At 40.5% G+C, this 23117-nt stretch overlaps 1 protein-coding gene across 6 annotated transcripts in view; it reads left to right on the top strand.

Moving 5' to 3' along the window:
* The window catches only part of PANK1 (pantothenate kinase 1), a 48668-nt gene that overhangs the window by 19343 nt on the left and 6208 nt on the right, over positions 1-23117 (top strand). For 3 of the 6 annotated variants that reach the window (XM_065067432.1, XM_065067433.1, XM_021288354.2), the window contains 4 exons: positions 9244-9596; positions 18377-18630; positions 20835-21011; positions 21423-21546. In XM_065067432.1, the coding sequence (XP_064923504.1) occupies positions 9261-9596; positions 18377-18630; positions 20835-21011; positions 21423-21546 (891 nt within the window). In that variant the 5' untranslated portion in view covers positions 9244-9260. Of the gene's footprint in view, positions 1-412; positions 841-1098; positions 1280-9243; positions 9597-18376; positions 18631-20090; positions 20165-20834; positions 21012-21422; positions 21547-23117 lie in introns of those variants that run through there. The other 3 variants (XM_065067434.1, XM_005503000.3, XM_021288356.2) reach the window with 3 other exon arrangements.

Raw genomic sequence — 23117 nt, 5'->3', positions numbered from 1 at the left:
GACAAAAACTTAAACGTTGATGCTGATGCACGAATAACTTTGTGTGAGGTAGAAGGCAGACCTGGGATCACACGCACAGAGGCCTGGAAGACACACATACCCGAGTCACGGGAGCGTGCGTGTGGGCACGCCGAGGCGAAAAGGACACCGCAGCGGGTCACAGGGGCAGGCCTGCCCGGTGCTCACCAGAGAGCAGCGTCACGGGAGCGAAGTCACCTTGAAATTGTACCGACTGCCAGCTTCCAGTGTGACCTGCCAGCCTGCACCCTGCAAGTGGGGACCGCCCCGAACCCCCCGCCCCGGCGCACTCCCGAAGTTCCCCGCGAAGCCCCGCAGGTGCCGGGCGCGGCGGCCGGGAACGCGCACGTTAGCCGGTGCGGGGGGAAATCGCCGCGTCCCCGGCGGAGGGCGGTGGCCGCCCCTCTGCAGCGCGCTGCGAGCAGGACGCCTGCGCCGTGCGCCGCCGCCGGCGGGGGGGCGGGCGCCGCATCCCCAGCGTACGGAGCTGCGGGCACGGGCGCCGGCATGAGCAGAAGCTCCGCAGCGCCCAGCCGGACCTGAGCCGGGAGACAAAGGCTGCCGCCATGGGAGAGCAGCTCCGCGCCCAGCCCGCCGCCCCGGCCGGGCCTCCACCGCCCGCAGCCGCCTCCTGCTCACTGCTCGGCGGGCTGCTGCAGAACGGCTTCCACCCCTCGAGCCAGCCGCTGAGCAACGGCGGCTGCGGGGAGGCGCCGCACCCGCTGCTGCTCCGCCCGGAGCTGCCGCCGCTCAGCCACGGCTCCCCGGCCAAGAAATGCAGGCTGCGCCGGAGGATGGACTCGGGCCGGCGGCACAGGCCACGTAAGTGATGAACGCGGTGGCACTGCGGGGCGGCCCGGCCCACGCCGCTCCGTGCGGCGCTGCCGCAGCCTGGCGGGCGTCTGCATCCGCCCGGTGTTGGGCGGCCGCGGGTCCTGCGCCTCCTCCCCTGCAGAGGGCCGCCCGGCTCCCGCGCCGCGGGCGTCCCCCCCCCGCCGCAGGCCGGGCGGAGCGAGGGTCCCCGGTGCCGGCCAATGCGGCGGCGGCGCCCGGGCACGGCCCCGCTGCCGCGTGGGCCGGGCCCGCCCTGCGCCAATGGGGCGGCGGCGGGCGGGGAGCGGCGGCCCGGCACAAACCCGGGCGGGCGGCGGGCGACAGCTTTGCGCCGCGCCGTGCACCGCGTCGGGCGGCGCCCAGGGTCCTGCCGGCCTCCGCACCTTCCCCGACGCGCCCATGAAGCTCATAGTGCCCGAGCAGCGCCGTAAGTAACGCCCGGGCGGCGGTGGACCGGGGTGCTGTTGTGCGTTGGGTGTCTGGGTTCTCCTGTCTTAGCACATGCTGTTTGCCCTTTCCCCAGCATGGTTAGAATTAAGAAAAAAGTAGACCTGAGTGCAAATGATTCTAACTGGAGGAAAGAAAAAAACCAGTACCTTGCAAACAAAATAAATTTGTAATATGCTTCTTACGAGCATCACCTGTGACTTTTGCTTAGCTGTTTTGGGAGGTGTTAGTCAACTGACTGTATACTTTGTTTTGTTTTAAGTTTATGAGTCTGTGATATCCATATTTGTAATGTACTTAACTGTATAAGATTTGTTGATTAATACTGTGTTTTACTTACTTGTTCATAACTAGCTTCTTATGTGAGGTACACAGCAATTGAGTAATTCTATGGTAAATTCTGCAAGTAAAACAATCCAGTGGAAAAGGTGCTCTGTTTCTTTGCACTTTAACTTCACTAGCCCTTCAAATAAAGCCAAAAAATCTTTGCTGCTTTGTTAAAAGTTCACCATGTTCCAAAAGGGTAACTGGGAATAGTCAGGATCACAGCCACCCACTGCCAAAAGTTAAAGATGTTTCTGCTCAGTAGGAAGTAGTGTGCATTCAGCTACTCTGGTTTGTTTTTTTCTTTCTTTTGAAATGCATACTTGGACAACTTTTCTGTATAAGCAGAGCAAAATAGAAACAGCCTTGAAGAACTACAGTTTTTACAGGGCTACTTATTAGCTGGTGCCTTCTCTGGCTTTTTACATGCTTTTGCTGAGTTACATATACTATTTTCCCTTAGGATGTTCTTTGTGTTGGTTCATCGCATAGTGCTCACAGTGTCTGTTGATAGTTAACTTAGTTTTCTACCAAATTTAACAAATTGATGAGCAAATAATTCTCTGTCACAAACTAGTTTTGCAGTCTTCATGCAGCCTCACGTTTTCATTCAGGAACAAAAACAGCAGAACTTGGACTAGCTTCTGTTTTGATTTGGTGTAACTAAGTAGAGTGCACTTGCATATCAAACTTTTCATAATAGTAACAACTGTTTGGAAACAAATAATAAGACCTTTAGGGATGTATGTAATCACTTGAATGAGAAAACATGAAGAATTTGGAATTTCCTTCCATCTGGAGGGGAAGAAGAACCCCTCAGAGTCAAGAGTATAGGTGACTGGCTGTATTACTCAGGGTGTATGACAACTGAGTCTTCACTGTGGGCTTTTACTGAAAGGAGGCCTTCATGAAAACAGCAGGCTTTCATGAGGAAAGTGCTTTGTAGGACTATTTTTGTGGGCAATTTCTTTGCTGAATAAAATACATGAATTCTTGTTGATCTTAGACTTTTTAATTTATGTGGTTTATTTTGTACAAGAATAAATTTGCAATTTAGTATTAATCTTGCAGGAAAATATGATAGTACATTGTCACTAGCTTAAAAAAATTATTAAATGTTATATTCAAATTCTCCTGGTACTGCATAGCTTTCCATGGTATCCATTTCTAGTGAATACTACACAGTCCCATTTTAGTGGGTTTTGTATTTAATCCTGGCCTTTGCAGATGTTTGTTCTGTGCTTAAGGACACATTGCAAAATGAAATGCAGTTGCCACATGGCCTGTAAGACTTCAGTATTGATTGTGGGATTTGCTTTGTGTGGTAGAAAAGATAATGAGTTAATTGGCATTTCCTAATATTTCATCAACTGAAACCTGTCTGCAGCAGTTGCTCCTTTAAGTCATTATTAATTATGTTTTCTTGATTCTTTTTACTTTTTGGCAAAGTGAGGTAGACTTCTATATTTGCAGGTCTCCTCTGAGAAGCGAAGATTCCATGTGAAAAGTGTGCTTTGATTAGCCTGCACTGAGAGGATCTGAGACTAACATCTGTTTGACTCACCTCTTATTTCTGCTGAGAAACTTGTCTTTGCTTTGTTTTTTCCTTGGTTGAACTAGATGAGTTGCCAGGGAAATTAGGCTTGTGTCAGTTTGCTGGTTCTACTCATCGGTGCAGACTCCTTAGGACAAGGGTTTGCATTACCTTTCTGTATCGCAGCACTGTGTAATGCATACAGAAAAGTGTCTGTTATGATGCCTTGTGCTGTGGAGCACTCCAGAAGAAAATAAAATACTGAAATGGTGTGAATTCTGTAAATTTCAAAAGCCTGCTGGAGTGTTGTGTTGTTCAGTTGAAATGTGATCTTTGAACAGAAGAAGAGCAGTGAAGTGCCTTCATTAATCCGTGTGAAACAGCACTGTAGCCAAGTAAGGACAAAGATTTCAGCATGGCAGTTAACTAGACTCCTGCTTCACAACATTATTCTGCATCAGATGTAGGGAAGAAGCCAGCTGAACTTCTATTGCATTTCTTAAATTAAGATAAAGCTTTGGGATTTCTTTTCCAGTCAGCATCATACATCTCACCCCAAGTCAGTTGGTAGTTGTTAGGGGTCAAAGAATGTGTGTTTTGAGGCAGTGTGACTGTTTACAACTTAGATGTGTTATAATTGCTGTGGTTAATTTCTAAACACTTCAAGTTGTATCTTCAGGGTGAATTACTCTTTTAGCCAATATTTAGATTGTTACACCTGTGACCTTTGGCTGCAGCAGGGTTGTGCGGTACTGCTTAAGGACAGATGGAAACTGTGGAAAACCTAGGGGTTATTTTTGCCGGCAGTGATGTTAAACATGGAATGCTGTGATTATGTAGTATATTTTAGTGAAAATGATTTGTATTGCTATTGTTTGACACAGTGAATAAGTCAAATGTTATTGGTAGCTTAAATTTTGTCCAAGACATTGGAATATCTCACAGTTTTATGAACTTAAGAATTTATTCAGGTGACAGGCTGTGTAAAGTTATTCTCCAGATGCTTTTTAATGTAGGTGGCAGTGAGGGTTGCCTAAGGAACAGGACTTGTCATTACAAACTCAACTAGTTGCTCTGTTGTTGTCCAGCATCCTGCAAGTTAAAACTTCGTATCTGTCTTACCAACAATGTAATGTGTTTCTAACAGAAATGGGAAATTTATGCAAATCACTTTCATCAGGCTGGGTGACGTTAGATTCTAGAATGAGATTCTCGATCGCTAATCAATACTTCTAGCCTTTTTAGTTTGGCTTTTTTAATGAAGCTCTACAGGCTAAGTAATGACCAGTTTGTGGTATTATGGCTACGTATATGTGGATGGTCACTACTATTTAACAAAGCTCTGTGCCTTTGGGTTTCAAGTGTTGTGATTTGGGTTGTTTTTCTGGTGAGGATTTAGACATTCAATAAGCCCTTGCTGCTGAAATTGAACTGCATGGCTTCACCTGGTGTACGTACATGGTTTATTTAGGTCTAGTTTTGTAAGGTTTGAAGAAACTTCCATTAACTAAACAGATACAATTAATTTTTAAGCTTTATATTATATTTTTGTTCGAAGGAAAACAAATTCTTCCATTTTACATGTTTGGATTGCTCAAAGTAATGGTGTAAAATAGGAAGACATGATTGACAAATATTTGTAAGCTATTGTCAGCTGCTTTTTTAATAGAAAGCAGCTTTCAGAAGCTGTGAGAATACTATCCCATCTTATGTGTGACTCTTTTGATTTTCTTTTTTTTCCCCTGTTCTTATTTTGGCTCTCTCTTCCCTCTAGTCCCAATTAAAACAGGAAGTTATTAGATCATCAAAGCATCAAGCAATGCAAATTAAATGCAAATGAAAAATTTAAATGAAGCAATAGGATTTCATCATATAAAAGCAGCTCAACCTAAGATGGTTTATCTGAGATATTTATGACTAAGAAATCAGAGTACAGATACCACCATTCAAATTATTGATAAAAAAATGAGATACTGTACCTGTGTTCAAGAACATACAGGTCTTGTAAGAGAGATGTATAAGCTGAAACAGTTTTGACAAAAGAAGAAACTGTGGCGAATTGGTCATGGATAAATCTAGGGTCCAAGTAGAGAGAAGAAAGTTTTAACCAGCAGGATTCAGTCACAGTCTGTAGGAGCTGAGGAGTAAAAAGATTTGGCTAATGTTATGTGGGCTATTTAAACACATGAAAAGGTTTACCCTCGGTTATGATCTTTGACGGGGGAAATGTTACTTAGTGACCTAGGAGTTCCCTTTCATTCTTTCTTCCCTTGATCTTCTCCATATTGTGATTTCATATTTACCCTTCACACCCCCTCCTTATATCATATGTTAAGCATAGGATTTTTAAAAATCTGATTGTGATATGCATTATAGGAACAGCCTTATTGGTTCATACTCTTCAAAGTTTGAGCAGAAACTAGGTGAAGTGTGTCATGGAATTTCTCATGAGTGAACCTTTCCCCTAGATAACACAGCTGTTGGTGTGCATCAGATTACCTAATTATGCAATGCTATAGATACCTTCTGTTTGCATTGTCACATGCTTCTGCAGCTAAATTTTGGAGTAATGGAGATTTTTATCTGAAGATAACAACCCAGTAAGTAGTTTGTGCAGTTTAACATAAAGAGAATTAATTTTCTTAAGAAGAGAAGTGGATTCTTTTGATTAATGCTAGGCTTTTAAGAATCCATGATTCATCTTGATGCTTTCTGTGTCAGTTCTATGAGACTTAGAACTAGATTTTATAGTGTTGTTATTTTTTATAATTTAGTGCAGTGCAGCAATACAGTAGAATAGTTTTATTTTCTCAACATTAATAGATTGCATTGATCCAGTAGGTATGAGAGAAATTGGCTATAACAGTCAATTATATCAGACAATTTTAGTTGAAGTGCCTTTTTTATGCTGTGAAGGCATTTCTGCAACATATCCAGTGTCTTCATTTTTCATAGTAAATCACACAGTTTTGAGTAACTGTTATCAGCCTAAGTCGTGGATGTGATTGATTTTACTTTCTTCTCCTTGCTTTCGTACCCCCTGGCTGTAGCAGTGAGGGTCCTAACAATTTTGGTGGCCTCTGTGTGGTCTCAACTGCCTGTGTTCAGGGAGGCAGCAACCCCCCAGAGCACCGTGCACTCTGCACGCTTGCTCCCTTAGCACTGCGTTCAGTGGTGGCAGGTAAGTTCGAGTGTGTAGGTTCCAGCTAAGGTGACTCCTGGAGATATTGAGAGGAACTGATGGCGCTTCAATGGTGCGATTTGCTTTGAAACATATTGATAGTAACAAAAGATAGACTTAATATTTTTTTTTTTTTTTAAATAGTCAGTGGAAAACAGAAGAATTTCTGCTGTCACTTCAGTTGCACAGAAGTTATACAAATTTCAGCAGGACTTGTCAGGAACCTTGAGACTTGTTTTTTGTCCTAATTGGTCAACCAGTCAAAATTGTTGTCATCTTTATTCCAAATGATTCCAACAGATTTCTGGTGTTGGCAGCTGTGAATAAAAGTAAGCTACTGTTCTGCATAACTTAAGTGTCGGTTGTTGTGGACTGAGCTTTTGCTCTTCAGCTGTGCTGAAGAAAACTGCTGCTGTTCTAAGAGCAAAGTTCTTTTCTTTCTACAGTCTCACAACAAAATGAAAGGAGCTTAGATTCACAGAGAGAATAACAACAACAAACAACAAAAAGTGTCTGGCATTTCTGCTTGCTTTTTAAATGCAAGCAGATGTGTATGTGTACCTATCCTTAGAACTATGTATTCTTGAAATAACTTTATAGTTGTTTTCTACACTACTTATTCGTTGTTAATGATTTAGTTATGGCTGCTCGAAATGTTAACATATGAAAGTAAATGTCTTGGCAGTCACTTGTGAATGACTCTTAGCTGTTAGTAATTAACACTTTTATTGCTGGCCTTGTGTTTTGGTAGGAGGATGGAATGCTTCTTTCCCTTCTTAAAGATTAAATCTACACTATAACTTTAAAGCAACCATAAGTGTAGGTAGATTGCAGCACATTTTTGTGCCCTACATGTAGAATATTGTAAGCTGGCTTACAGTGAGCTACAGGGTGGTTCTGTATCACACAGTCCAACCCTGCTGCTTTTAAAATTAAGCCTCCTGCTTGCATAGTTAAAATGCTTCCAGGGAGGAGACTTACTGTTCCAGTGGGACAGGTAATTAAAATCCTCAGTAGCTTAAATAAAGCTTTGTGTAAATCACTAATGGGATTGTTGTCCTGAGCTCTACTGCATTGTAGTGTTGTACAGAGTTGAGCAAGTCACTTTCACTTAAATATTTACCATGTGCTTCCAAAAGTGTTTGGGTTACAGGTTAGTGTATGGTAACATATTTTTCCTCTTTAAAGTAAAGCATATTTTTAAAACACTTGTTTTGAATTCTTCCCATTTCAGGGAGCTCTGATGCATCTGCGTAGGATGTATTTTCCAAAAACTCAAATTAGACTTCATTTTGGTGTCTTTTTTGTATTGCATCTTGTAGAGCATGGAAACAGAAATTGGACTTTAAGACAGATAACAGTAGGTGCTCTTAGAAAAACTGAACTGTAAGCAAACTACTTTATGGGAGCTTATGTGTTATGCCTGCCTTGTCCTTAGGGAAAGTGGGGAGACACTGATGATTCGATTACTTGGCATACAGCAATGGAGCAAAATAACCATTTTAAACATCTGACATATAAGGATTGGTTTGGAGGGGGAGAGTGTCTTAACAGTTGTGAAATTTAGACTTTCAAGTTATTCAGCCAGACAAGAGACCTTTGTGGTAAGAAGTAAGACTCTACACTCCTTTCAGCCTGAAGTTGAGAAACTTAACACTGATCTGTGATTACATGAGGAAGAACAATGTGATCAATACCTCCTGTGCTGCTTAAAATCTTTGCCTCAAGTTGTTGACATTTAGGTTAACTGGCAGGAAAATTAGTAATGCATATGTTGTCCATGGTTTGGAGTTTATATCGACATTAAGTTGGGATGCCCTAGTTGGTAGAACCACATTTTTAACAAGTCTGCCTGATGCCCCTGAAAGCAGAGAGGTGACCGCCTGAGTGCTACTTTAGAAATGTTTCTTAGATGTTAGCCACATACTTTGTACTCTAAATTTCTCTAAGAAACATTACTACCTACCTCCTTCTGCAGTACCTATGGAGAGATTTTTTATTTTTACTTATTGCTTCATGAAGTTACCTGGCTTATTTAAGTGTATGCATGTATATATAAGCAAAGTAGGCAGACCAACCTGGTTCAGTTAGCATCTCCTGTCTATGTGTTCTCCATAGTAATTTTCTCTTGCTATTAATAGATCAAAGGCTTTGTGTAGACCTAGACTGGCTGTGGCAAATCCATATATGCTGAGAAGCAAATAGTGGCAATTTTTCTATAGTTGTATGACAGGCTAACCCATATAGCAGCAAATATGCTCAAAGGAAAGGACTGTCAGTGCTAAATATTGAACTTAAAACAGCTCATTGTCTTTCTGCTGATATATGCAAGTGGTGTAGTTCCAACATTGCTGCTGGTTCTGGTGGGCTGAAGTCTGGAGACTCCCAGCATAACAGGAGAGTTATGTGTTACTGCTCTTCACACAGATCCTCGTGACTCTGGAAATTCCAACTGGCCTTAGAAAGGCAATCGTAGATGTTACACAGTGGGAATGTGACTTGAGAAATCTCGGTTGGGTTTTTTGTTCCTCCTCCCTCCCTAGCCTGTTTTGAGAACTAGTGCCAGGAGTCAGACTGTGTGAAGTGCAGTAGATGTGCTCTGTCAAGAGGTACTGTCTGAAAAGTAAAATGTTTTCCTGGGGAAAAATATTTTCATTTTTTTCTCCAGAGAAGAGTATTTTGAGATTTTTCTTTATTCTTTTTCTTAACTGGGGTTTCATGAAGTCTTAACTTAGGTGTTTAATACATATGAATTGGACACCTAAGTGACCACCACCTTTTAGGAGCAGATACTTCTGCTGTGACTGCAGTGAATGGTGATTCAGCAAATGTTTTAAGTAATATAGCTAACCTTTATATTCATATTGACTTTCTCTTTCTTTTTGCCCAACCCCCTCATCCTTAGCATTTCCATGGTTTGGAATGGATATCGGTGGAACATTGGTTAAACTGGTCTACTTTGAACCTAAGGACATTACTGCAGAAGAGGAACAAGAAGAGGTGGAAAACCTGAAAAGCATTAGAAAATACTTGACCTCCAACACAGCCTATGGTAAAACTGGCATTCGCGATGTCCATCTTGAACTGAAAAACTTGACTATGTGTGGACGCAAAGGAAACCTGCACTTCATCCGCTTTCCCAGCTGTGCCATGCACAGGTTCATACAGATGGGTAGTGAAAAGAACTTCTCAAGTTTGCACACTACGCTCTGTGCCACAGGAGGTGGAGCTTACAAGTTTGAGGAGGACTTTAGAACGGTACGTGAACAGTTTGTGTAAGTTCAGTGTGAAGTACTTTGGGAAAGCATCATGGGAGTTCTATTAAAACTTAAAACAAAAACTTTTTTTTTTTGTCCATCCTGACTGGTTAAGACTAGCAGAATCAATTCACATTTGTTCATTTGTGGAATAGCTGAGAACATAGAGAGGGCAGGGGAGGGTTTTCCAGTTGCTGGGATACCCTACTGAAGTGTTAGGGTAAATGGTTTTATTTAGAGTACAGCTGTGATGATCAGATGCCTCATAATCAACTGAGGGTGTATTATGACAGCCTAGAAGCCTGAGACTGGATTTGTGAACTGGATACTTATTGGAAAACCAGAAATAAAACCATATAGTTTGGAGATCAGATTCAGGTTCATTTTCCCCATATTAATCTTCAAGCAGGCTTAAGTCAAGAGCCTGAAAGACTGAGTATGGAGCAGGGAGACAAACAGTGTATGGAAGCATGACAATAGCACCTAGCTTTTGATTTCAATTCTGGGAGTACATCATGTGGAGAAAGGCAGTTTGTGAGGTGACTAGGTCCCAGATCTCATAGAATTTTAAAATAACCTCTTCAGGGAGCTCCAGAAGCTGATGTAAATCTGAAGTGTTCGGATGCTGGTGTTTGTATAGACTTGAGCAATAGTCCTAGCTCCCGAATGAGTGGACTGCAAAAAATATGGTGACAGAAGCATTGAGAGCCATTGTACAAACTGCATTAGAGAGAAACAGTCATTCAGGAGGCAGTTGCCTGTTGCGTCTCTCTACTGTGGCATACTCCATTTATTTTCCGTAAAGGAATGACTAGCTTGCCTGTACCAGAGAAGTGTCACAAAGATTAATAATTTATTTGGCAGGCAGGTCTGACACTTCTATCACTAGCTTTTGGCCTGATCTGGGAAGTGAGGGATGGCTGTTGGGTATGACAGGTTATATCAGTTGCTTTTCTGTTTCTGCTTCAGTCCAGGGAGCTATCATACTGATCTACCAACTGCCATTGACTGCAGTCCTGGGCTTTATGTGTGTTTCATTTTTAACTCAAAGCATCCATTCCTGCAGTACAACAGGTTGTTTTTTTTCTTTATCAGTACCTCTCACATACCAGATGACCAAGCTCCTAAGGAGTAAAGAGAATGTAGTAAGAGATAACATGAATTCCAGCTGTTATACTGTTGTGCAGTCATTTTCAGAAAATGTTGTACATGGAAGCAGACAGTCTAATGAAGGACTATTAAGTTTCTGAATCGCTGTAGTAGTCCACTACTAGTGCCAGATTTCTTGTCCTTTAGGCTGATTGCAAGTCCCTTACATATTAACGTCTACTGATGATTGAGTCCTCGAAGGTTTTAGTTTGTGTCACACTGCATAAGGATGTTGGCATCACAGTAGGGGATGATTTCTAGTGCTAGTGTTGCCTTAGTTCAGGATTTCAAGTGTTCTTCCATGTGTCCAGGGGATGATTCAGGTCACATTCTTGAGTGACAACGGGAGGTCACTTTGAGACTTTCTGAAGAGGGTGACTATCCCTTTGGAATGGTCAGTCTTCTCAAATGCATCTCTTGCATCATGGAATAGCAGCTGGAGCTGCTTACTTAGTAAGAAAGTTTATGTCCTTTGCTCCCACAGCTGTAAAATTGAACTGGAAGTTACTTGGCTATCACAGCTAGTCATTTCTACGTAGCTTTGTCTTTATCTGGTGTAAATATGCAATTTACAGTGAGGAACTAGCCTCTGTCATATCAGCTGCAATAGAATTGATGTAGCACTGGAAGCCATGGTTGAAGTTGGGGCTATTGTGCTGGCTATTGTACAAAATTATGAGGTTGCATAGCAAACTGCTAGTGGACTTAAGCATTGAAATCCCACACATCTGCAGTGTTAGTTAACATTGTGTTAATGCAACATTTGTAGGTAGTTTAAGAACAACACTATAAAGGCTGGCTGGGGTGTTTCACAGCACGGAGCAATCAGTGAAGTGCACTCAGACCTACGTAAGTGCTTTGTACATGTCTTCTTACAGCTATTCAGTTCCACACCTTCCTTTGTAGCAAGTGTTTCTTGGCTCAAACTGTAGTATCTGTAGAGTATTGCAGAAGCAAAATACTATCCTTTACATGAAGGTTTGCTTGCTTAATCTCTCTTGAAGTACTGAGTGTCTTGGTTACTGGCACTTAAATTGTCACACTTCATTAGCCATTGTTAACAGCAGCTGGCTATCTGTGTGTTCTGCTGTCTGTAAATTGACATTGGGCAACAGCTTTGGGTTTGCTCTCTCAAAGCATTGAAATGTCTGTTTCAAATATTTGATCACTCTAATGTACCTGTAGAAGTAGAGAACATGTGCCAAGTGTAGTATGCTGCTGTTGCAGACTTCAGTGTGGTATAACGCCTAATATGGAGGAGGCTTTAAAGGTCACTGTTTCGGTTACTTAGAAGCAATGTGGAAAAACTAAAGTATCTTTGTGAATGTTGTTAATTTCATCAAAAAATCTGGCTAACTGCTAGGAAACGCATGGAACTCAGAATGGGTAACATGCTTTTGTTCTGGCCCTTTATTTCCATGTGTACCTGCTTTTAAGTTATTTGTCTTGGTATTTTTAAATGCTTATGGGATTTTCAGGGTTGCATACATTTAGGACAAAAGATTCAACATATTGCAAAACAACCATCAAATCTTAAAGAAGGAATCCTTCTAAGATTACAGCAGCTTTTTCTACTTAAAATAGACAAGCAAACACCTTATTACTTTCCTGTTCCACTGTCTAATTCTGAATCCCTAAATGAGTTGAATAGGTTTGAGCTAGACATCTCTGTTGCTTTTGCATGTTAAAAAAATAAATAAAATTGGGAATCATCATCTTTTAAGCCTACCTTCTGTGCCATAGAAAGGCAACTAAATCTACAAAGCTAGCGAAGTTTAGCTGTCTGACCTGCCTCTCCTGTGATCCACAGCGTTGGATGGGAGGAGACCTGGAGGAGTCTCCATGGACTGCTTGGTGACTGCCAGCAAAAGCGATCAGTTGCCTGGCAAATGATTTGATTCAGCCTTGAGATCTGAATGCTTCCCCTGGAAGTAGGAAAACAGACTCTATTCATTAAACTAGACCACAGAGATAATTTTGGCAGCCATATGGTTACACTTAGTGCTCATTGAAGAACATCAGTAAGTAATTCACTAAAATGACTGTTTCCAGCTTAGAGTTTTATCTTGTTTTTGTTTTGTTTTTATTTTATTTCCTTTCTGAATGACTGGTCTTGTTGGCTGGCTGACTTTATTTTCATGTAACAGTGGTGTTAAGGCATGGATAAATCTGTTGCCTAGTTCTGATAATCCTCCCTCCTTTTCCCCAACTATGTACTGTTACCTTGGATGTTCTGTAAATGCTCAAGTAACATCAATTCTGTAAAATTAAGGAGTACATAAACTTGTTTTCCCGTGTACCTGTAATATAAATCTCTTTATACTCTGACTCCTTCATGATAGTGCACACATGTTAATTGCACAGAAAGTATGCTGTTAATGTAATGATGAATTAATTCCTAGGCTGTTACTCAGTTTTGTAAAGCAACTCAATGTGAAGGATGCATAGGGGATGAGGGAAGAAAGGACTATTCAGACCTTTGCCTAAAACCTCCTCTATTGCAAAATTGTTGATTGCAATGGCTCAAAGGTGGGATATTTGTATTCCTTTCCTGAACAGACACCTACAGAACCTGTCTTGTCTTGATAGAAATTATACTGCTGGCTTCAGTGGAAGCAGGGCCTGGGCCAAAAAAACCCGATCAGTTAATAAGGAATATTTGCAGCAGGGGAAGAAAGAGTAAGTTTGGCTGTTAGAGAGTGATTTCCTTGTGCCAGTTATTAGCTGATTCTAAGGCTTGACTTTGTAGTATGACTGAGTGCCTGTGGATGACTTGTAGACTGTATTTATCATAAAACAGATAAACTCACTGTTCTTGTGTTGTAGGATGAGTACACTGTGTCACTCTTGGTTAGTGTAAGACACTAAAATCTTGTACCTCTTTTGCTTATAGTGGGTAGACATGGGCTGGAGCTGAAAGTGGCATTCAGAGAACAGGAGAAATAACAGTGATACCTTTTGTTACCACCACTGCAAGAAGTGAGGGAACTCTTCAGAGGGAATGGGGAGAAGCAATGTGCATCTTTTTCCCTGTCAAGAGAGGGAAGGGATCCTTACAGCTAGCTGGGTGAAGAGGGCAAATCCTCTGCAGAGGATCCCAGACTAGTGGGTTTTTTTGCCCAAAGCTGGTGCGGAGTCAGTCTTCTGCCTCAGTGAATGTGGGGCTTACCCTTAATTTGTATTAGACTTTGTCGTCTTTGAATGTGAATGGATATTTCCCAGCCTCAGCGTGTGGAGTGAGCTAGGGTGAGTACCTCATCTGAGCTCAGAAAAAGGCAGGGTTGGGGTTGAGGTAAAGACAATGAGAATATAAACAAAGCAAATTACATCTTTATGAAAGTGGAGGAGAGGTAATAGGAGGGAGATAGAAGGAAAAGCTAGACTGTAAACTATTATAACAAATAAAAACTGGAACAATGCTCAGAGGGCATGTAACAGCCAGTGATATAGTAAATGAGGCTGTTGTAATTGATAATTAAAATTTTGCAAGATGTTACATTAACAGTTTCTTACAGATTAAAAAAAAAAGTGTTTCTCTTTGGAAGTTGAAGAGACAGATGAACCTGTAACTGCATCTAGGTTTGGACATCACTGTGCTCACCAGGACTTGGTAACAGTGTGAAAATTCAAACTGGGTGAAATCTTTCATGAGCTGGAGATTCACTGAAAAGACATGAGCATACCAGTGTTGATCCATTAGGCTTCAGCTCTACTGCATATTGTGTCATGGCTGCCCTCAGCTTGCTTCTAGATAGCTGGGTTGTTTCATGTTTTCCTTGCTGAGGTGGAAATATTTACTCATCCATAAAGAAATAAATGTGACCCAAGCCTTCGACTTCTGTGCTTCTATACTTATAAGCTCAAGCAAGTTGGTACCACATTTTTTTCTTTTTATACTGTCTGGTACTTAAATGCAGCTAAAAATTCTCAGGCATAATGTGTATTATTTAAAAAGCAAACAAACAAAACCCTAAAATTGAACAGACAGCACTATTTTCCAGCATGTTTTGCAAGTGTACAACAAGAGTGGCTTTCATTCTCCTTAGAATGACATCTGTACACAGTGGCTACAGACATTTTGTATATCCTTGAAATCAGCTGGGTTTCAGGAGTTTGTTGCTAAAGTGTGAATTGTTGTGGGGAAGTGTTCACTGCTTTCTTGCTGTGTTGCACCTGCTTGTAAACATGATTCAAGTCCCTCCTTTTGATGGTCCTGAAGAGGTCCTTGAAGTCCAAAGTCTTTTTTTTTTTTCCCTTCCCACAGTATTTAGAAAACAGTCTAAAATAAAGAAGAATTTTTACAGTCTGACTATAATGAAAAAAAAATATTTTTAAAATGTGCATATGGTTTCCTTGTAACAATCATAAATTTTCCCTCTGGGGTCATGTATACTACTTCGTTCTGCAGTTGTTCTTGTCACAGCACAACTTTCTGACATAAAACTTTTCTAGAGAGGCACTGTGGTGAATATATTTACAGGAGTGCAGTGTAGTATAAGTTGACCATCATGCTGTCTGCCCTCGTGTTCGGGATTGTAAAGGGCTGGAAAATATCTGCAAATGCATTTTATAAATAGCTGTAGGAAAAAAATTCAATTAAAATCTGCTTATATACCCAACTCCCATTTTTGTTTTGCATTTTTGCGCATAAACTTCAGTTCCTGCAAGGAAAAATGGTTTGAACAGCTGAAATGTGAGGACAAATAGAATGTGGTAGGTCAGGTGATGGCACCAGAAAAGAACGTTTGCCTGTTCATACTTTAGTTACGATGTTTACAGGCACATCTATCTTGTCATGAGGTTTTGCTGCTTGAGTCACTGAGTGAAGAAATGAACAGAGAAGAGGCAGTTCTATATCCAGGGAAAAGGACTGGGAATTATGACCCTGGCTCTGTCATGGCTTCCCGTCCAAGATGGGGTTACTACATTTATTGCAACTTGTGCCCTAATTTGTGTTCAGAAACAAGAAGAGTGGTGTCTCCCTGCGCTGTCTGGAGCTTCAGAGGTTGTGTGGCTGCAGAGCTGGCAGATCGACGTGGAATACTGATGCCAGTCTTGCTCCTTCCAAAAATGAAAACCAGACTGCTGCAACAACGCAGGGAAATATTTTTTTCAGTCTGGTATGAATATCATACATGAAAGAAAGCAGTAATAGGACTTTTCTGCTTATAGTATATCAGCTGTTAAATATAGCACAGAGCTATAAAAAGCAGAGCAAATTCTAGTATGTCTTTTATACATGGAGGGCTGGACCCAATTAAACTTCTATGCATAGTGCTTGAAAAAGAACCTTTGATTAGTTTCTTTTGTTCTGTCTTCACAAAATTAGTAGGCTGACTAGAGAATTTGTAGAAACAAGGATTGTGCCTTAGCCCTGATGCAAGTGTTTTACTCTTAGATTTGTATTGCTTTCCCATGCCTTGCACGTTTTCTCCCGATGATTACCTATTTACAGAAGTGTAACATGGATGACACAAAAGTAGCATGTGGCTGGTTATTTGGCTTGTGGAAGCAGAAAGGTTTTGACAATAGGGGCTGTAAATCTGCTAATGACTTGTCTTTGTGTGGTGGGCTTCTGGTTCATAGCATGTTTGTGCACGTTGTGTCTGTGATAGGTTGTGTTTGGTCACACAGCATCTGGCTCATACAGTAAAACGAGGAAACTGAGGCTGTACAGCACATAACCTGGAGAAAGATCATGGTTAGTGTAGAATCTTATTTTGACTAGCTATGTGCAACGTTAGTTGGGTTTTAACAAAAGAAATTCTCTAAGGAGTTATGACTTAGTGGGCTCCATATAATGTCCATTGTGAGGAAAAGTGCATGAAGTTTTTATTATGTTAACGTCTTATATATCTCTTGATTGGAGCTTTTCCTCTGTAATAGCAAGAAATAGCAAGTAATTGCAGAAATCCAAGATACTTGTAAAGTAGCATTACGATTTTTGTAAAGTTTCTTTAAAATCCTTTTTTCTGAATTTGTGTTTATTTTTTTGTTTGCTGGCTAGATGGTTCAAGTCTTTAATGCAGCATTTCTGTAACTGGAATTTGTGTAGCCATGTGGTAACCAAGGAAAAAAAATGAAGGGATTGCAAAAGTTACAGGAGGAAATACTGAAACAAGAGGAAATTATCTCCACCTGTCTCTCTTGTCCTATGAATAACTGGTTCTATATTGAGGTCTTGGAGACTGCTGGCTTGTGGGTTTTTTGTCTTACTTATTTTATTTGGTTCCAGGATTTGAGGACTAGCAAGTATAACAAAAGGGCAGACCTAAAGAGTAGAATGGATTTCAGTTAAGGCACATTAGAGCTATGCACAAGTAGAGAAAAAAGTTAAGGGGGGGAGATTTAAATAGCTCAAAAGAATGTAACCTCTTGGCCATGCCCATTCCGCAGAAATATCTTTCCTCTTTATAGTGACTTAATATAGCTTCCAGAATTAAAAATAGGAGGTAGTTAGCGTCGTAAATCTTCTCCATTAGGTGTTATAAAAACATCCTGCAGTATGCAAATGTTTGAGAATCAGCTCTGTGCTGTGTAACTCCCTTTTATTCCTAATACTTTGTTGCTTTTTCTGCTAGAAAGTGGAGTTAGATAAAACCTGTTTACAGATGTGAGGATGCAAATGACCTCAGGGTTTGGACAGGCAACTTTACTATGTTTTCTCTCTCTCCTTATCACAAGTCTAAGCTCAATGTCACCTGGAAAGGAGACTTTCTACAGATTGTCACCGTGTCGTATTTCAAGAAAGGGATGCAATTTCTGATTCTAGTAAACAGACATGTCTACTTGCAATAGCATTCAGTTTAACCTGTGAGATCTCAGGGTGAATGTCCTCTTTAAGCTCCTATAATTGTTCTTCTGCCTTCTGTTACAGCTAAATTTTTATGAACGTTTTGCTGGGGGTATGGACCTGACAATATTTTTGTTTGGGTTTTTTATATTATTTTTCACCAAACATTGAGAATATGCTATTTTTCATGGGGCATTTTGAAGTGTTCATTGTAATTTAGAGAAATAACTCTCTCAGATAACTGGTGACATATACTAAAAAAGCGCAAATCTTTTAAGCATAATCCACCGCATATTTAATGCGTGTTAACATAAGCATGTGTCTTTTTTAAGGCTTTAACTATCTTGTTATTTAAGTTCCTTGATCTTAATGCTGCTACTTAATATTTCATTAAATTGCTGGGAAACGTAGTTGGATGATGAGTTAAAGCACGGTGCATCCTGAGGAGTGCTGCTGCGCGGGCACGTGTCAGATACCGTCCGAAATCTGTAGAACGCAGCTCCTCTTGGGCTGGGGATGAGGGGAAATAAATCTATTGCTTCAGAATCCTGAGCAGGGGGAAATGTTTCCTGCTTGCAGAGCAGGCATGATTTCGAAAGTGAAGGAATTGAACAACATTACTGCACAGCACATTGTTGTTTTCAGAGGTACCTGCTGTCAGGCAGGTAGCAAACTTTTTACTTTGGACTTCCTTCTTCAACAGATCTTTGTACTGTTTAAGTAGCGTAATGTGTTACTATTAAAGTGATCAAAGTGCTTCAGCTGAGCCTTTTATGCTTCTTAGTGTTGTATTATACTAGGAAATGTTTGTTTATTAATTTCTTGTTGTTCTCTTCCAGATTGCTGATCTACAGCTCCATAAACTGGATGAATTGGACTGTTTGATCCAGGGCCTTCTTTATGTTGATTCGATTGGTTTCAATGGCCAACCAGAGTGCTATTATTTTGAAAATCCTACAGATCCTGAACAGTGCCAGAAAAAACCTTACTGCCTTGATAATCCGTATCCTATGCTGCTAGTTAACATAGGCTCAGGGGTCAGCATCCTAGCTGTGTATTCCAAGGACAACTATAAGAGAGTCACAGGATCCAGGTAAATTTAATTATATGTTCTTTTAATTCTATTTTATTTTCTCCTTAATAATTGAACAGATACAACCAGACAGTGTGACTTGTAGGTGCAGCCCCAAATTGTGCTTGTCTTCCCATTTCTTTTAAAAACCCATCAGTAGCAAGGCTGGAAATATACAAGGATTTCTTCGGAGGGGGAGTCTACATCAGGGAAATAATTGATCCATTTAGCTTTAGAGCTGCCTAGTTTCTTTTTGGCATTCTTACCTACTTCGTATTTCTTGCTGTGAAATAGCAAAATAAAGCTGTCCCAGTAAATCAGTCAGAAACCTTTGGTTAGTACTTAAAATGTATCCAGAATATAGGAAAACTCTGTAGAATTACCTGCTGCTACTGGATTTCGGCAGAGGAATCTCACTGGATCCCGTTTCCTTACTGGTTGCACTAGTCTTCAGATGATGCTGGTAGATTAAGGAATGCCGGCGTGTAAAGACTAGAATCTCATTGTCTGTATTCTTACTTTGTCCTCAGCATGATTTCAGCCCGGGTCATCTACTGATCTCTGAAATGGTTTGTAGGGTATAGCAGAGTTGAAATGGTCTCTGTCCTGTGTTCAGTAAGAAATTTAGTTGTGACTGTTCAGGAATTCAGTAGTATAGATGCAGAATTTTGTTCCCAAGGCCAAAAACCTGCCTGAGGCATGTTTAAGTTTTACATAGAGATGTGCCAACAGTGCTTACTTATAGGAAACCACTTTATTTACAAATGTGTCCATTCAGACTAGTACAAACACCAATACATTTATCCCACTTTTTCCTCAAATGTGCAAACTAAATTGATAGATTTCCTTTTTAGTAATCTCTTAATCTTAAAATAGCAATAAAAAACTACCGAAACAGAAACCCCCCCAAACAAAACCCTTCCAATATACCAACTGAAGAAGCTTTTTGGATTTTCTATAGTTCCTTTAAAAACTGCATTCTGTCCTTCACTGCATGGTACATGTTAATAAAGTTTCTCCTGCATACTGCACATGACTGCATATGTGTCTTCTGTTGCCTTATCTAGGGCATATCTTTGTCACAATGGTAGCCGTGAGCCATTTTTCTGTATGCAATACGCATGAATGCAAGTTGAATGGAAGTGGTATTGGTTTTCTTGCAATTCTGGTTGTTTTTCAAGAGTAGCCCTTTCGATATTTTAGATGTGCTTCTGAACCTTTCTACTACGAAAGGAAGAACATGACTGCAGTGAGTTGTTGACTCATTTGAGATGATGAAACCAATGCTGTCTTGTGACTGGTGTGCAGAGCTTCCTGCTCTTCAGATGCTGAATATATTACAGTGCTACTAGATGCGTTCTGAAAAACTTGCCTAGTAATCCAAGAGCGCTGACTGAACGGTGTTCCTATCTGACTTCCTGTGCTTTTTTGTGAAGTGCAAGTGTGGTGTCTCACTGATCCTCTTGTTTACAGTGGCTCCAGTTGGTGTGACTGCAATCAGTGCAAATAAGCTAACTTTCTCAAGGGTTAAGAAAGAATGAGGAAGGATGTAGAGGTTAGTAAGCTGAAATTCATGTCTGTTAAGACTGAAGAGTCCAAAGTAGAATTTTAATGAAATGAGTTAGCCCTTGTTATGCACAGTTAAATACTCCCTGCTAAATTTATATAGTCAGTGAATATTGTACTTGATCCTGTGCAGGATATTAAAATGACTGCTCCTTGCTCAGAGTTCTTTGGCTAGCTCATGCTAGCCTTGCCTTGAACAGAAACCAACTGGTCTGCCTTCTGCCACTGGCTAGGGGGACAAGATCTGTCTTGGCTGCCTGCCCCTGCATAGATGTTTAGCTTTGATCACTGTTTATTCTTTCATCACTGACTTAAGTGATCTGCTGGCTAATTATTCTTGCACAAGGAAAACTTTACTCTAGAGTGCTACAAATAGCAAACTGACGTCTGTGGTATTGGATTGGACTTTATTCTCAGCTAACCCTTTCTTTAGCATCGTTTCTCCTTTTTAAATATTAAGGACTTAAGACCAGTTCAGCTAAAACCACACTGGATGACATTTGTGTTAAACAGAAACTGTATTTAGAGTGTGTGTCTTCATTTCTCTGAGTTGCAAGATACAGTTGGTAGCTATGCAGACCATGTAGCAAATGGGAGTGTGAAGAGCTGTGGTAAAAGCTGGTTCAAGCTGCTGGTCTGAAGGAACTGTGCTTTTCTAGTCTTGGAGGAGGAACATTCCTGGGCCTGTGCTGTCTACTGACTGGCTGCGAGACGTTTGAAGAAGCACTAGAAATGGCTGCCAAGGGAGACAGCACCAACGTGGATAAGCTGGTGAAAGATATTTATGGAGGAGACTATGAGCGGTTTGGCCTTCAAGGGTCTGCTGTAGCCTCAAGGTACGTGTTAACTGAGCTGTTTTCAAGGAGTTCCTTGGGAAATTTACTGTGCATGCTGAACTGAGTGCATAATCCCTAGACTATGCACTCTGTCCATGTGGAAATGTCACTCTGAATGTATCACATGGTCACCTTAGATCTGTCACCTACTTCTTGCCCTTTGTTTTATAAACCGATACAAGCAATGCTTGATGTAGTTTGCTTCCATTTATATTACAGTTATTTTAGAAGTGTCTTGAAGTGTCTTTGGTCATTGTTCTGCCTTTCCAATGACATCACTTTTCACATTACAAATCTGTCTCAAATTAATGGATGTCAAATCTGAGCAAAGTTTAATAAATGATAAAATTTCTAAGGGCATTTAGCACTCCTGAATAACTCATATTAAAAGGAATAATCTTCCTCACACAGCTTTGGTCATATGATGAGTAAAGAAAAGAGAGATTCCATCAGTAAAGAGGACTTGGCCAGAGCTACTTTGGTCACCATCACCAACAACATAGGTTCTATTGCTCGCATGTGTGCATTGAATGAGGTAAGATAGCATATTTACTGTGACCTTTAGAAACGACATAGTAAGATTATCAGAATACAAAAACGTGAACTGGCCTTGGTCAATATGCTCATTTAATATGGTGTCCTGACTCTTGTGATTTGTGTTATATGTATGCTTCGATGCAAAGTGTAAGGTGCCTTGAGCTTCAAAGGTAGGGAAGAGAGGAAAAAGTTAACTGTAAACATTTTGAACCACTGATGCCTGAAGCTGTTAATTTGCTCTCAAGCTATAATGCATAGATTTTAGCACCTTTGTAATCCAAATTAATACTCTCAATTGCCTTGTAGTTATTAGCAGATCTTACTATACCATGACAGATTTTTTTTTTTAAATAGTACTTTACTAGGCTTGTTCCCATAGCATGATGGATTTGAATTGTGTATGGTGTTAAACGTTTTGATGGATATAAGATCCATTTTATTGGGTCACATAATAAAAACATAGTTCATTATCTTGCCTGAAGCTCCTGCCACATGCTTGTCACATTCTTTTCTTTAGGCACGATAACTCTGAATGGATTGTTCTGAGCTGCAAGCAGCATCCTTTACTTTTAGGTGATAACTAATCTCTTTTATCTGCTCTCAATTAATGTATCTAATCTTTTAATATATAGATGATTTTAGCTCTGCAGTATTCAGTGGCTAGAAGAAAGTGCTGGTTTTTTATTTTTATCAAGAACACACCCACACAGCCCAGAAAAAAACTCCAACAAACCCAAGAAACTCAGCAAACTGCCATCAGATTACTTTATTTGGTCCTGTCTAGCTTTTTGCTTTATGAAAAATAGCAAATAATTCATCACTAGTGCTTTTGGTGGGCTTTGTGGTTTGTTGTTGTTGTTTGTTTGTTTTTAATAAGCTTTTGCCACGCATTCCTCTTGGCCTTTCCAAGACAGAAATTCCTAGTACTTAATCCCTTTTGCTATGGAAGACACTCTGTTTCTTTCCCACTGTTTAATTTTTAAAATCTTTTTATGGTTCTAATTTTGAGATTGAATTATCAGATCTTCATGAGGTATTCAGAGTGTGCTTGCACAATTCATTTATGTGATGCCATATTGATAAATTTCACATTGAGTTCCTTTACTAACAGCTCTTACTATTTTATTTTTGTGAGCATGGAGCTCATATTTTTAAGAAATTGTCCACAGTCTTTCTTGAGTGGTGGTGGCTAATTTGGAGCCTATCATTGTGTCTGAATGCTGAAGTCTCCATGTCTTGTCCCCTTTCCATTTGTGTCATTTCACTCATTTAACTTCATCTGCCATTTTATTCCTCAGCCACTGGGTGTAAGTCTCTTCAGCATTGCTATGCTCTTCATTTTTTTGTTCTGATTCTCCTGGATAACTTCGTATACCTATAAATGCTGTTTGTTGCTATAATATCCCTCTCCAGAACACTTTTAAGATATGTTGAACAGTACAAGTCTTTTCGTGTGCACCTATCAAATGCCACCAATAACCTCCCTTCACCATGAGAAGTGGCTACAGACATTATTTGTTTAGGCAATTTGACTCTTCCAGTCAGGACAATTCTCTTTCAGTGTTCTCT

Source organism: Columba livia, chromosome 6 (assembly GCF_036013475.1).
Source record: "Columba livia isolate bColLiv1 breed racing homer chromosome 6, bColLiv1.pat.W.v2, whole genome shotgun sequence".
NCBI lineage: Eukaryota > Metazoa > Chordata > Aves > Columbiformes > Columbidae > Columba > Columba livia.
This window is presented reverse-complemented; position numbering and strand designations above follow the sequence as displayed.